Source organism: Tinamus guttatus, unplaced genomic scaffold (genome assembly GCF_059628265.1).
Source record: "Tinamus guttatus ecotype Peru unplaced genomic scaffold, ASM5962826v1 Tinamus_guttatus_pri_ptg000202l, whole genome shotgun sequence".
Taxonomy (NCBI): domain Eukaryota; kingdom Metazoa; phylum Chordata; class Aves; order Tinamiformes; family Tinamidae; genus Tinamus; species Tinamus guttatus.
This window is the reverse complement of record NW_028288736.1, coordinates 4,126,109-4,140,520: the sequence shown is the minus strand read 5'-3', so window position 1 is coordinate 4,140,520 and position 14,412 is coordinate 4,126,109. Positions and strand designations below refer to the sequence as shown.

General features: G+C 40.5%; 2 protein-coding genes across 2 annotated transcripts in view; one reads left to right on the top strand and one right to left on the bottom strand.

Annotated features, from left to right (window-relative positions):
• The window catches only part of UBE2D3 (ubiquitin conjugating enzyme E2 D3), a 35,560-nt gene extending 30,769 nt beyond the window's left edge, over positions 1–4,791 (bottom strand). The window contains exon 1 of the mRNA XM_088524029.1: positions 4,758–4,791. The gene's annotated coding sequence lies outside the window, so the exon portion shown is untranslated. The remainder of the gene's footprint in view (positions 1–4,757) is intronic.
• Positions 3,109–9,789, top strand: CISD2 (CDGSH iron sulfur domain 2). Its single transcript, XM_088524030.1, has 3 exons — positions 3,109–3,222; positions 8,666–8,877; positions 9,511–9,789. The coding sequence occupies exons 1-3, from the start codon at positions 3,120–3,122 to the stop codon at positions 9,598–9,600; spliced, it is 405 nt and encodes a 134-aa protein (XP_088380156.1). The 5' UTR covers positions 3,109–3,119; the 3' UTR covers positions 9,601–9,789.
• Positions 9,790–14,412: the final 4,623 nt, after the last annotated feature.

Here is a 14,412-nt window from a genome sequence, read left to right as displayed (position 1 = left end):
CTTTTCTATGTTTGTTTCTTTGTTTCACTCTTTCCATAAATTAAACCACTATATCCCCCAACAGTTTAGCAACAATATACAGTACTCACCACAGAATAGTAAATATTTTCAATAAAACACAGCAGAACCTACTTAAAGAGCCAGTTCACAGAGTCAAGTGCAAGCATGAGGATATCAGCTTTCTTTTAAAGGTAACTGAGCTTCTGGATGTAAAAATAACATATACATATATATATTATTATATATATATATATATAAACTCTGAATAAATCAAAACTCTGAATGTTCACCATACCACATAACTGACTGATAGAGACATAACCTTAAATCAATCGCATTTCCTATAGCACTTCTTGGCTGTAATGATTTTGCTTGTTTGGAGGGAAGTGGAAGAGTGAGGGCTCTTTGCATACAGCAGGAACAGTTGCCTTATCAGACTATACTATGAAATGATTCAAATACAGAGAGTGAGATGTAGGTACATGCTTGTGATTACTGATCATTGAATCCAGCCCTGTGGACAGCTTTTAGTTGACAACAGTTGTTTTGCTTGTTGTAAAGATTATTCTAGCTGCTCATAATGGAAAATGCCAATGCCAGTGCCAAGAAAGCAATTTTTCAAAACACTAGACATCCTGTTGCTAGAAAAACTCATAACTATGAAAGAACGCTGAGAAAACTATTATGCTACTTAGACCTGTTTTAGAGAAAGAGAATTTTATGTTTGCTAACTCAGATTATTTCATCTTTTATCTTTGTGGGTACATAGTCGATAAAATTAAATAAATTTAAAATATCATTTACAAAAGTTTGTATTTCCTATCCAAATCTTAATGTGTTCTTGACAGACCAGTGTTATCTCACTTCACAACTGAAGTAAATTCAATTTATGAAGGGTAGCACAGGAGGAATACAACCAGCTTCTCTTTACTGATGCTCAGTCCATCAGATCAAAACTGACCAGTTTCTGGATGCTGACAACAGCCCTTATTTCTTTTCAGGGTTTCTGAGCTGGAGCAATACAGCTACGTTTTAGTGACATTGCACTTGGCAGAATAAACTGTATCAAACAGGATCTGCATTTGCACCGTTTACTTTTCTTCCATTCTCATCAAACATATAGTAGTAACCTAACTAGGCTTGTTCTGTTTTGGGCTGTATTTTAGGAATTTCATGTAGTCTCATTCAGTCTCTATTTTCTTTATATATTTTTTTCCATAATCTGTGACTTCACCCTTTCATATACCAAAAACAGTCATGACTCATGTCAGCCTATGAAGGCAAGAGGCCCTGAGAATGGCTTCTCTGCAACACGTGCAGACTGTCTTGCAGAGTGCTGAGCGGAGCGCAGATCAAAGGCAGCACAGCAGGGCCAAGGAGCTTCAGGGAACAGTCAGCTCTACTTGCAGAGGGGCCCAAATGAATGGAAGAAAGGGAGGAGAGAAAGACAGAGACTCTCAATTTCAATGTGAACTTGTTTGATTCAGAGCTGGAGGTTTTACCTTATTTGTTTTCAGTCTTATGCATCTTCAGGCCTTGGTAAATTCAGAAACAAGGTTACATCATGACAGATCTGATTTATAATCTTTGCAGAATAATCAAGCTTTTTGCCCTTTCATTATCTTGTCTAATAGCAGGTATTTGCCTACACAAGAAGGAATCATTTTAGGCCATCAAACATAGTCATCACGAGGATAAACTTAGGTAAGGCAGGAAAGTCTAAGATATTTAAAGATCACAGGAATATTCTTACTCGCTCAAGAAGATGATTCATTGGAAATGTTAATGCAGGGTCACAGATAGGAAAGTAATATTCAGGCTGTATATACAAACAAGCTGGATTTGTTTTTCTTAAACCTGGCTTCCAGTGCTTTTTTGTTTGTTTTTGCTTCAGTTACTTAGTAACTATTGGTTAAAGCTGTCCCGAATGCATTGTTACATCAAATTAGTGAAACTGATGTAGCACTGGGCTTGTATATCCTAAACAAAACAAGGTATACATGACTGCTGAGCAGATTTGGCTAAATATAAACCCATGGATTCAAGACAGAAGCATAATTAGTCACATATGCACCCACTGTTCAGAAAGAAGCATAATTATACTTTCATTGCTTTCCTCAACACTCTCAACTTACCCCCATACTGCTAAACTCCTTCTGTGGGATGAAGAGGGCACAGCTGATTCGGGCAGACCTGGTGGGTTGTATATACCGAGGCAGGAGGAGGGAGAAGCGTGAAAATGGGGCCGCCAGTGTGATCACATATGGGAGGAGATACGTGTCTTTTACGAGTCATGCTACTCTACCTTTCCAAAAGATGCTTGGGCTCTGTGCTATATAGTATTCACACTTGAAGATTATTCCCTCATAGAAGCAAAGCACCTGGCAGCAAATGGCATCAGGCTCACAACCAAGGGAGTAACGCAGAGTTTCCAGATCTGATAGGACTCTCTGGACTGATCCCAAATAATTGTACTCTTCACATGTTTTCATGGGCTGGCCAGGAGCAATTTTTTAATGCCAAAACGATCTGTTTAACACCAAATGTAATTGGTTCAGAGATCTGCGTGCTCCATGCAAACCACTGCCAAACATGAGGTGGACGGGCCCATCTCTATAATATTAAACGTCTCACCACTCACGCTGCCCCACCTTGGCAGAGCTGCAACATCGTACCAAACACACCCTCCATAAGAGGAAAAGTCTTTGGTCTTTCACTTCAGTAATTTGAAGAGTGCTGACGCCAAGTGCAGTTTTAACAGAGCAGCATGACAACAAGCAGTACAGATCTCCTAAGACACACACACGAAGTTCCCTTCCTCCCCCCGACTTCCTCACGCACGTTGCTAGGCCTCGAAGCGGCTCCGCGGCGACCGCGCAGCGCTCACCACGGACGCAGCCGTTGCTCCCGCGCTGCCAACGGCCGCGCCAACGGCCGCCGCCCAGCGGCCGCGGCAGCGCCCCCCAGCGGCAGCGCCGCCCCGGTGGCGCGGGCGGGGCCGGGCCCGCGCAGGCGCACGCGCAGGCGCAGGAGCGCCAGGAAGCGCGCGCAGCGCAGCGCAGCCGGGCGGCGCGGCTTGCGGGGGCAGTTGGCGACCGTTGCCCTCCCCGGCGGCCGCCATGGTGCTGGAGAGCCTGGCTCGCATCGTCAAGGTGCAGCTGCCCGCGTACCTCAAGCGCCTCCCTCTGCCCGAGAGCGTCAGCGGCTTCGTCCGTCTCACAGGTAGGTGGCGGCGGGGACGACCACCCGCCCCGCTCAGCCGTTTGCGCCCCTCGCCCGAGAAGCGGGGATGGCCCGGGGGACGCCGCGAGGTGCCATGGTGGGTGGGAGGCAGCTTGCACCCCGCCGAGCCGCAGCAAGCCCGGGCCGCGCGCGAGGGGGCTGCGAGGCGTTCGGTGAGGGGCCCGTTCAACCCTGCCTCTTCCCTGAAAGCAGGAGCTAAGCATGGAGTCGGGGCTGAAGTTCTGGGAGGCCTCCGCATGCACACAGCGAGGGAGGGCTTTTATTTAGTTATTTATTCCTCTTCTGTTCAGTCATTTTCATAAGGAGTTTTGAGGGAGGGAGGGAAAATGACCCGTCTGTCAGCCATAGCCCTATCTACAGAGTAAGTGGGTAGAATAATAATAATGCTAAATCTTAGTAAGTTTTGAGGGTGTCCAGGGCACCTCAGAATTGTACCCAGGTACTTTGCATGCTGCAACCATTCCAGCCCAGCTTCAGCTCTGGCTCTACCGTATCAAATGGCACAATTAGCTTGGCAATAAAAAAAAGAGACTGTGACAGAAACTCTTTGGTTCTGCATGTAGAATTAATCTGATATGTCTCCACTGCACCACTAAGCACACAGTTTTAGTAATGCTGGGAAGCAGTTTCCACTGGAACTTATTTCAGCTTCTGTAGAACCAGGTCTGCATACTTTTTTCCTTTCTTTTCCCAGCATGCTTATGTTCCCTTTATACTTAAGAGTTACGTGAGATACCTTGTTATCTTTCCCAAGACAAGCAAACACATTTTAATGAACTGTTCTTCTCTCCCCCCTAGAATCCCATCATCTGAACAAATGCTATTAATTACATTTATCCAGTAGAGATTCAGCTGAAATTTTCAGCCAAACTTTCAGCCAGAAGGTTTGGAAGGGATACAATAAGCTACTGTAAGCAAATGGGCTTCTCATTTCTCTAGTGTTTGGCCATTCCCTACTTAAGAAACAGTGCAGTTGTGTTTAAAAGTGCAATAACTTAATGCTGTTGACTTCAGTCTCTACATACGTCACTTACCAGAAGAGAAATACACACCTGTAATGGGATTATGGCCTAGTCTATGCATCGTGCATACCACCTCCATCTTTAGGGTACAGGTGGTAGGCAGCAGAGGGGCTTTTATTGTTAAAGCTTAAACCTGTCTCTTACATATAATAAATAAATACTTTTCAAAGCTTAAATGTATAGTCTGGCTGAAAGTTTATGCTAACTTTCCTTGTGAAAGCTTCAACTTAAATATTAGAGCTTATTCTGAAAACCTCTGATCAGAGGTTTTTATTTGTTTCATCATTTTAAAAAATGATCTATAGGGGGAAAAATAATGCTTTGCCTGCATGTTGTTCATCCCATTGACAGCTACCAGCTTGAATCTGAAGGCAGGAAGGAGCAGAAGCAAACCAACAAAACCTTCTACCAAGACCAAATACATGAAGTTTCAGTTTCAAAAATAATAAATATAAGTAAAAAAAGGAACTAAAGCAAAAATTGCTTTGATACCTGGTAGGAATTTGCTGGATGTACTTGAAGAAATCCACTGTCTTTAATTCTTTGTGTTTCCTTTGGCTACTCATATGTTAAACCACTCTGAAAAGGAGGACTAAAGTGTAATTAAGTATATATAGTTACAGTGACAACATTCTGAGCTTTAGCACTTTTAAATAAAGGGAATAAGAAGATTTTATACTACCACAGAATAGGCATGTAAACTTTAAAAAAATCCTTTCAGTGTTTAAAAGTTTTTGAAACCTTAAATTCATTTAAATATGTTTCTACTCATTGATACCCAGGCCTGCATCAATCTAAAGTTTTGTCTTAAGAAAACTGGATTACTTCACTATGACTAAATGTGTAACTAAATAAGACACTGATTAAGAACTGAGAACTTAACACAGATTGCAGGACAAGGTAGATATTTCTGCATATAATATTCTTTATTAAACAAAGAACAATTGTCCACAATTTATCATCACTTTAGTATCACTCTCTTGTTCCACGTCTTTCATGTTGTTGATGTGGTCCTACCTTGCCCTTTTCTAAGATCATAAGCCTCTAAGAACAGGAAATTCCCAACTGTGAGAATTACTTCACAGTTGAAACTTTATAAAACTCACTGTTTTATAAATGGGTTTCTGCCTTTAAAATCACATTTCCTGGAATGAGGAACACATGCAGCATAAAAGTGTTTTAAACCAGGAGGAAAAAAAAAGTCATTATAAAGATTGTATCAATGGCATTATGGTTGATGATACTAGACAAACAAGAGGATAAGATAAGATTAATATTACCTTTTGTGTTTACTACTATTACTACTACAAATTACAGGACATCATATTCTTTGGCAAACAATGTATCAAATGTCATGCAATTTCCTTTGCTTCTTTTTGGAAGATGGGTAATAATATTGATTTTAAAATGCCACAGTGTTACTTATCCCTTCATGGCAGCTAGTCAACTTCAGACAAGGACCAGCTCTATAAAACACTTGCTGGCGTTGACCTTGTATGCAACGACAGGCCAGGACCCACATCTAGAGCAATACAGTGCTTTTGTTGTTAGCACCACTATTGCTTCTATAAACCTTCATTAGCTTCCAGGTAGAGGCAATCTCAGTTCCCCTAATGCTTCCAAATAACAACAATAATAATTATGTAGTAATGGCAGACTAAACAAACTACAGAGAAGAGCCTTTTGTATGTGATGTTGACTGAACTGTAATGGAAAACTGCTTGCTTGGAAAAAGGCAGATGCTTAATGTCCAGTGCTAAACTCCTCAAGGGACAAGCAGTCAAGGAGGAAGGGAAGTATACGTTTGACCTTGGGTTTGATACGAGATATATAAATCATCATGCTGCTGCTGCTCAGAAGCCTGTTTCAGTTTGTCATCATGGCCTCCCCTTCTCAAGTTCGCTGAGATGAAGAGTTGTCTCGTGCTGACTTTGCTTTTTATGCAGGCACGTTTCATTAGAGCAGCTTAGGCTGTGACCTCAGAATAACATGGTCAGAGGTAAAAAAATGTCAAGGCCTCTCTGAGAATCTAGATAATAAATACAGGTTCCTTTCTGTAAACATGACCTGGAACCCTGTGGGTTCCCTGTGGATCACCCTTCACAGTATTTGGGGAAAGAAGGATGGGGAGACTACAAGAATTTTTTAGAGCCCATTTGAAAAATGAATTTGTCATTTGCAGAGTCTCTTGTCAACCTGTCCATAGCTTTAGGCTGTTTAATTTATTATCTATGTGCTACATCCCTAAAAGACCATCACCTTTCTGATTATATGCCTGCTGAATAAAATAATAGAAGTATTAAACTGTTATGTGGAGTCCTTTGCCTTTAGCATGTGTACCAAGGAGAACATCCTTACAGATCCTAAGAAGCAGAGAACGGTGTCAGAACTGCTTGTTAGTTCTGGAGGAAATATAACTGAGAGATTAATTTGAATTTGAGTGAATAATTTAATCAGTTTAGAGCATATTTGACCACTGTTGCTCTTCATTTTGACCTGTAGTTAATGTTTGTTAAAGTTTTTGCTTTCAAGTGAGCTGTTAACTTAAAGAACTGTCTATGGGTCTGTATAATCTCATTTCTATCTAAACTAAGATAAAAGCAAAGTAGAAGATAATAAAGGATTAGTTGGTCAGAGGCGTATAAGCACTGGACATACACTTTGATTTGACTCTCACTGAGTGGCTGGGCCCTTTCTGTTCACTTTGAATATATTTCTTATTTGTTGGATTTGTTACTGTAAGAATAAAAATTAAGTCATCAGTTTCTCATGGTCCCATCACAGGGGTCTGTGGCCTCAGCTCTACAATTCCTCTAGTGTCAGTGATATTAGTGGTACTTTCCAGGAGCTAACTTTTGGATTGGTCTCTCTCTAACAGATTAGAGATGCTGCTCTCCCTTTCTATCTCCAAAGACTGCCTAGTCCCATGCAACAGAATTGATCAACTAAAAAATCTTCAGAATCAATTCTGAAGTGTCATTCTGAGTGTCATCTGCAAAAGTGAACAGAGTAAGCGTTCTGTTCTTGCAGACCATGGTCAGGGAAAGGTGCATGTGAGATCTAAACGCGGAACATCTGGTAGAATTAAACCTTCTGTTGTGCTCTAGGACTGAATGTGTTTTCTTCGCTGGATTATTAGGCAATTTTAATGAGTAAAATTGCTTATTTGTTTTTCTTACTGTTAGAAAAGACAAACAAGTGCTGTTGTCCAGGAAACCTAACACTTTATGCAACACTGCGATACTTACTTTCACAGTTATTTTTAAGATCTAATAGCTTATTAGGAGAACTGAGGAAATAGAGATTACTGTATTGCCGCAACGCTTAGCAAATTCTGTTAAAAATGTGTTGTGCGTGGGGCCACTGCAAGTGAAAAGGCTGCTGAAAATTCTTGTGGTGCCTTTTTCATGCATGCAGTTGTGGAGCATTCCCAGATCGATGCAATAAATAGGGTTTTACTTCAATGGCTATAGAAAGTTTAAGGAGCTTAAAACTATTCCCATGAAATATTTTTGTTATATGGTGTATATTTCAGAACATTCTAGTTAAGAAAAAGCCATTGCATTCTAACTAGAATATTACCATGAACATGTGTTTTATTATTGCAAATCAAAATAGAGCTACACAAACTAATATGATTTTCTTTATGAACCACACAAACTACCTAGCATCCTTTACCTGCTATATTGTATTTCCCTTCTGCAAGTTTTCCTGCAGCTGACCTCAATAGACCTCTCTGGTCTCTTCCTTTTTGTTTGCGTTTTGTAGAAGTTGCAGGTCCTCAAGCAAACACAGCTCTGAAGAACAAAATCAGAAAAAAGAATGGTGAAAGCTTGTCACTTTGCTAATACTTTTCTGATATAAAAATCCATAGAGCTAATGAAATGAGGAAAACTCAAGAAATTAAAAATCTGAAATATGCAGTTCTAAATAGCATTATGAGGCATACTGAATAGTTCCATTTATCCATAATGTAAAACACAGACACTTAGCATTCTGAACTGACCTTCTAGTAACTTCCCACATTAAATCATGCCCAAGGGGCTAGTACATAGTGTTGAAATACTGCAGGTGAGCAAACCATCTGTTTAAGTTTAAAGTTCCTCATTACATCTTTTATTAGTTTTGGATTTGTTTTCTATTGAGAGTCGTCTTCTAGAGCATTGAAGTTGTATTTGAGATGAAATTCTGAAGTCCAGTTTGTACCTTCACTACAGTAAAGGCCACGTTTTCAACTGGGGCTTCTGCACAACTGCTCTGTCCATGTCTCAGTTTTACTTCTTACTGACTTAACCTGAGATCCTCACTCCTGATCCTATACCTAAATCATTTAAGAGTAGCTGATACTGAACCATGCCAACATGGTGCCAACAGTCAGTCTAAATTGCCTATTTCTTTAGTTTCAGAATGGCTGCGGTTATTGCCTTTCCTGGGTGTGCTGGCTTTGCTTGGTTATCTTGCTGTTCGTCCCTTCTTCCCCAAGAAGAAACAGCAAAAGGATAGCTTGATTAACCTCAAGATCCAGAAGGAAAATCCTAAAGTAGTGAATGAAATAAACATTGAAGATCTGTGCCTCACAAAAGCTTACTGCAGGTGTTGGCGTTCTAAGACGGTAAGTTACTACTTTGTACTATGTTGGGATTAGACTGAACTTGCATATTTTTCAGTTGGATCACTGCGAATTGGAACACCTTACTTTGCTCTGGAGGTGCAATGTGTTTCTGCTTTGAGAGTTGAACAGTTCTTCCCTTTCTCCACTCTGTTAGAGTGAAAAAGTTTAGAATGGAAGGAACGTTTAGAAAATTATCCATATTGGAATGAAAGTAATGCTGAACTTGCATTGAGGATGGTGAGAATATCCTTGTCTGATCCAGAGCAGTGCACAGATAAGTCCCCCTTGATGTTGGATATTGCATAGCTGCCAGCTCAACTAGCTCTTAAGTATTTTTCCTCTACCTCCGGTATTCTGTGAATTCTTTCATGGATGTCTTGACTATGAGTCCAAGAACATCTGTTTTAGGACCTCACAAACTTTGTTACCGTGGTAGCAAGGTGTTTTTTCTTGGCAGCATGTGCCAGGTGCTTTATAGAAGGCAGAGATTTAGATGGAAAGGGACATAGGAGAAAGAACAATAAACTCTATCAAAATATTCTTTGCATAAGAGGAACTATTAAGGGAGAACAAACAAACAACATAAGTGCTGCTCAGAGATTATACTAATTCCTCATGTATGTTTTCTTCCAGTTCCCTGTCTGTGATGGCTCTCACAACAAGCACAATGAATTAACAGGAGATAATGTAGGTCCGCTAATACTAAAGAAGAAAGAAGTATAGCAGATACCTAATTATTAGATTATGGCTGATTAATCTTTTATACACTTGTAGTTGCAGGAGACTAAATTTTATTATGTGATTAGATTTAGTGTAATGATTGCTGTAGATTTCTTTTTGGGGTAAATTCCATTTAGACAGTGCTAAATTTCACTGTTTTGATACTTTATTCTGAAAAGAATTATGTCTGCTGTGTAAAACTAAAGTAACTATCTCTGTAAATAAATTGTTGATTTCAACAATAAAATGACTTGCTACAATTAAGCCTTTTCTGTATGAAGATGCAGTTATAAAATGTTACTATTGCTAAGTGACAAACCTATTCCTTTCTATTGATTTTGTTCCAGTAGGAAGCCACTTTGTATTCTGGTTTTCAGGAACAATTCAAAGTGTGGGATAATGTTACAGTTCCAGGCTGTGTAAGCTCTATTACTGCACAGGTCAGTCCCCAACACTGTCCCTCTGTTTCAAGCCCCTGTGTTGATTGTTAGTGTTAGATTTGCAGACTCAGATTTGCTCCTTACACTTCCCTTCCACTGCAGACGTGGCTTGTAGTAGAGACTTTTGTGGAAGGAACTGTTTAAGTGACAGAACCAGAAGAGTGGAGGTGAGCTGGAGTCATGGCTTGTTACTGGTTCACAGTGAGTTCAGACAAAGCAGAGCTTTGCTATATTACAGCTGAATATAAAGTGTGGGTAAATAATTGTTACCTATCTTATAGCTAGAGTTTTAATTACTTCAAGTGCTTTATTATTCAGTGAAGTACTACTAGTTTAAAAATTAGTAGTTTCATGTATACTACAATTTTAGACAGTGGTACTAAGGAAGGGCTGAGCTGTTCTTTACTTCAAATGATGTGGCATGTGGTAGCTGGAAAGCCCCAGAGCAGTCTGCGCTGCCCTTCTCCAGGGCTTATTAATCCAGTTGTGCAACAGAAAACAAGGCAGTAAGCAGTTCTCACATTCTGCCTTTTACAGCACTGGATCTACCAACAGCTATGCCAGTATGTGTAACTGTTTATAGGTACACTAACAGTCTGGTCTTGCAGCAAAAGAGGGTAGATGAGAATACAAGTATGTATGTTATATGCAAGTATTTCATTGTACCATGGTACAATCTTTGTTTTAATGTTTTGTGTTGGCCTTATCCTCATGAGAGCACACCATAGAATCACAGAATGCTTAAGGTTGGAAGGGACCTCTAGAGGTCATCTAGTCCAACCCCCTGCACATGCAGGGTCACCTAGAGCACGTGGCTGAACACTATCTTATTAGAACACTTAGAGAAAAGTCCATAATGTTACTAGATATCCTATACTGTATTCAGTTACTACTTACATAGTGTTTGCTATAATGCACCTCTATAAACAGTGCTCAGTGAGCCCATCTTTAAAGCAAGTTTTATAATTGTAATCTCTAACAGCATTGAGTCCAAGCCCAGATCCTTGGCTGTGCTAGATGAAATGTACAAGCCTGTGTTTAGACAGTGTTTTCTAGCTCTGCAATCCCCAGCCTCCTGCAAGAGGCTGTTAATATATACAAGCCTGTATGCGTTTCCAACTTTTATCAGAACATTTGCATTCAGATTTCCTCCCACGCTTACAAGCAAATTGAATCAATCTTCTGTATTGAAGTTCTTTGCTGTACTTGGACAACTTTGCTACAGCAGCACAATAAAATTGATTTTGTTCCCCCTCCCCTCCTCCCCAAGCTCCTCTAAGAGGAAAGTGACAGATTTACTTTTTCATTCCATCTCTGACATGGCTTGATTATATAACTATTTTTCTTTCTATTACTGTTACAGGAGAGTGCTGCTAAACCATCTACAAAGGTGGTTATGAAACAAACAAGTAGTTTGGGGGTGGTTTTTGCCTATAGACAAGTGGAACATTTATACAGTCACTACCTGCAATAGCACTACTCAGTCACAGTTCCTTTTAGAAAGGACATTCCAGTCATTTGCATAAAATAATAAATTAAAATCACAGGAAAGCTAATGAATATTTCCTTGCATTTCAAAGTCTATGAAGGTAATATGTGCTCTCCTGGCTCTAATAACAAGTCAGAGACTCCCATCTTACCTAACATAGGCCTGTTTCAGCACCCTTTTAGCTGCAGAAAAGCTCCCTATGTATCTGGTTTATACATGCTTTATGGTTTATTTTAATATCCTTGGCAGAACAAATCATTTAATCTTCTGCAAATGCCACCTGCAACTGTGCTATAAAACCAAAGTAAAACAAAAGCTTAACAAGGCTGGTTGTAATACCCTCACTGCACAAAACACAAAGGACCGCTGCTGCTTTTGGTTATCAGATTTCTCTTCCAGCCTACCTGCCAGCTGAATACTGGTGCACAGTACGCTGATGTCACAGCGGTTCTGTGGAGGGTAGCAAAGTGTGCTCCAGGATGAAGGAGAAAATGCCACCAACAGCTACAGGAGTCACTCCTGTCCTTCTGCTTCCTCCGTCTTTGGAAGTTAGGCCTCTGTACCAATAGCTTTTGCCAAGTTAATGAAACTTGCTCAGGCAATGACTTTGCAGCACCACACCAGATTGGTTTGGCTGATCGGTGCTGCAGGCAGCTTGGATTCTTCATCTGCCAGCCACACATGGGACATTTCACTATTCAGTTGAACACTGTGCTGAAGGGAAGAAAACAAGCATGCTGCCAACCCCATCAGCCACTTTGTGCTTTGAATGTGCATCTGAAATTCTCTTATTTTGATTACGTAACAAGTAATCAGTGAAATTTTGATCCCATCTTAAGACTCCATCTCACACAAAACATTACTAAGCGGTTTGCATTACTTTAGTTCTTATCCATCACCACCATCTTAAGGAATGTGGCCATGGAGCCCTCTCTCTCACCGATAAGAATGGATTTAGCTAGTTATTCACCAAAATCTAACTTGGCACTGCATGACTTTTCCACTCTAATTTGGAAGCTCTACACAAAGGGATGAATTCGTCCATAGCTCTAATAAGGATCAAGAGAAAAGCAGTGGAGCAGATCTTCAGTCTCACTGCAAAGTCAGGGAAGGCAAGACTTTGCATGACATAATGCACCTTTTTATTCTACTAGAACAGTAGGGGTTGCTTTTGTTAATTATGAATTTGAACAGTGGTTGTACTGGACTTATAAACTTGTAAAAGAGAAAGGTGTTAAGAATTTGCCTCAAATATTAAATGGATTTGAACTAGTTCAAGTAAACTAAGAACTACATCATTCACTGCGTCATAGCCACATTATCCCATGTGCTTCGCAATTACCTTTGGATTTCAGTGCTCAGTTTGGCTGAGAGAGAGAGAGAAAACAGTGATTATGCATGTTTACATTATCACTGCATCCCCTGGCCTGTGCGAATTCTTGTTCCAGATGGCCGATTTCCATCTTTTTCCATATGCTGCCTGCTGTAAGTGCCACCACATGCTGCCAGGAACACGCGGTGCTGCAGAGCCTTCTGCTGCGGCGGCTCCCGTGAACCACGGGGGGCTCCTGTGCCCAAAGCGCACGGGGCTCTGTCCATCGCCTCCGTGACGATGTCCGCCTCGCAGCAGGGCTCCTGCTGTTACACTTCACTGCACCTTGCGCTCTCATTTTATTTGCTGCAAATGAGGGATTCTAAAGAGGCATAGAGATTTTATGGGCTTAAATTTATGTGTTATTCATAAATGAACTAATGGCAGTTTGCTAAAAGGAAAGTCTGGTCTTAGTTGTTATGACTCCATCATCTCCAACTCAGACCAAAAAGTGAGTCTCTTTAAAAATTCAGAGTCACAATACTTATTTTTTTAAAAAAAGTTAATAGGTTCTCTTAACACCAGTGCCATTTTACTTTTTAGGGCAAAAAGCAAGTGGTTTGTTCCCCACTGGAAGGCAAAGGAGGGAAGCACTATAAAGCAATAATGCTTTTTGTTTTGTAGGACTATGTCATTAGCTTCAAGTTGATTCATGTTCAGGAGTTATTTCAGGTTAGGGTTGGGGTCTGGGAAGAAGCACCCACATATGGCAGAGAGAAGGAAAACTGATTGATAGAGTTTAGGATAGAAAGCAACATGCTTTTGGTAGATCTATTCAAACATTCAGAATGGTGGGAGTGAATCTAATGAATAAATCGGAAGAGTGAGACAGGCAAGAGAATGCAGTAAATACAATTTATGAGATGTTTCTATGATAGTGAGCAAGTGTTCATGAGACCCTCATTAACAAGGGCTGGTTCTGCAAGGAGACTGTGTTCCAAGCTAAAGGGCTACACTCCTTATCCTTCACAGTTCTGCTGAACAGACTCCAGCTTTGGCAGAGTGATCCTTCCCTGCAGGAAGATTCTGCTCTCTGAAACATTTTTAAAAATTAATTAAATAAATAAATAAACCCCCCACACATACAGCTTCAACTACTATTTGCCTCCATGTGAAATGTAATGTTTTACCAACAGCCAAAGATGAACTGAACATCATATTCCCATATCTATTAGGTAATGACTCCACCACTGCTTCCATTTCCAGATACATGAAGTTCCTATTAAAACAGCCCCTACTTAAGTAACTGAGCGTCTCCATTAGCTCTTCAAAGGGCAGGAACATGCCCAGAAGTCGGTGGTTGATGTAGCAACCATCCAGTGCAGCACAGCAACCTTTAACCATCCTGCACAGTTTGAAAATGCCTTCCCTTCTGGTCAGGGGACAAGGATAGACTGAGCTACATAAGGATTGTATATTCCCTACAGAAGAAGAGGGAAGAGCAACATATATGGTAAAGAAATTTGGTCAAAATTAAATAGCTGTACTTCACAAATGCCAGCAAAAAAAAATAC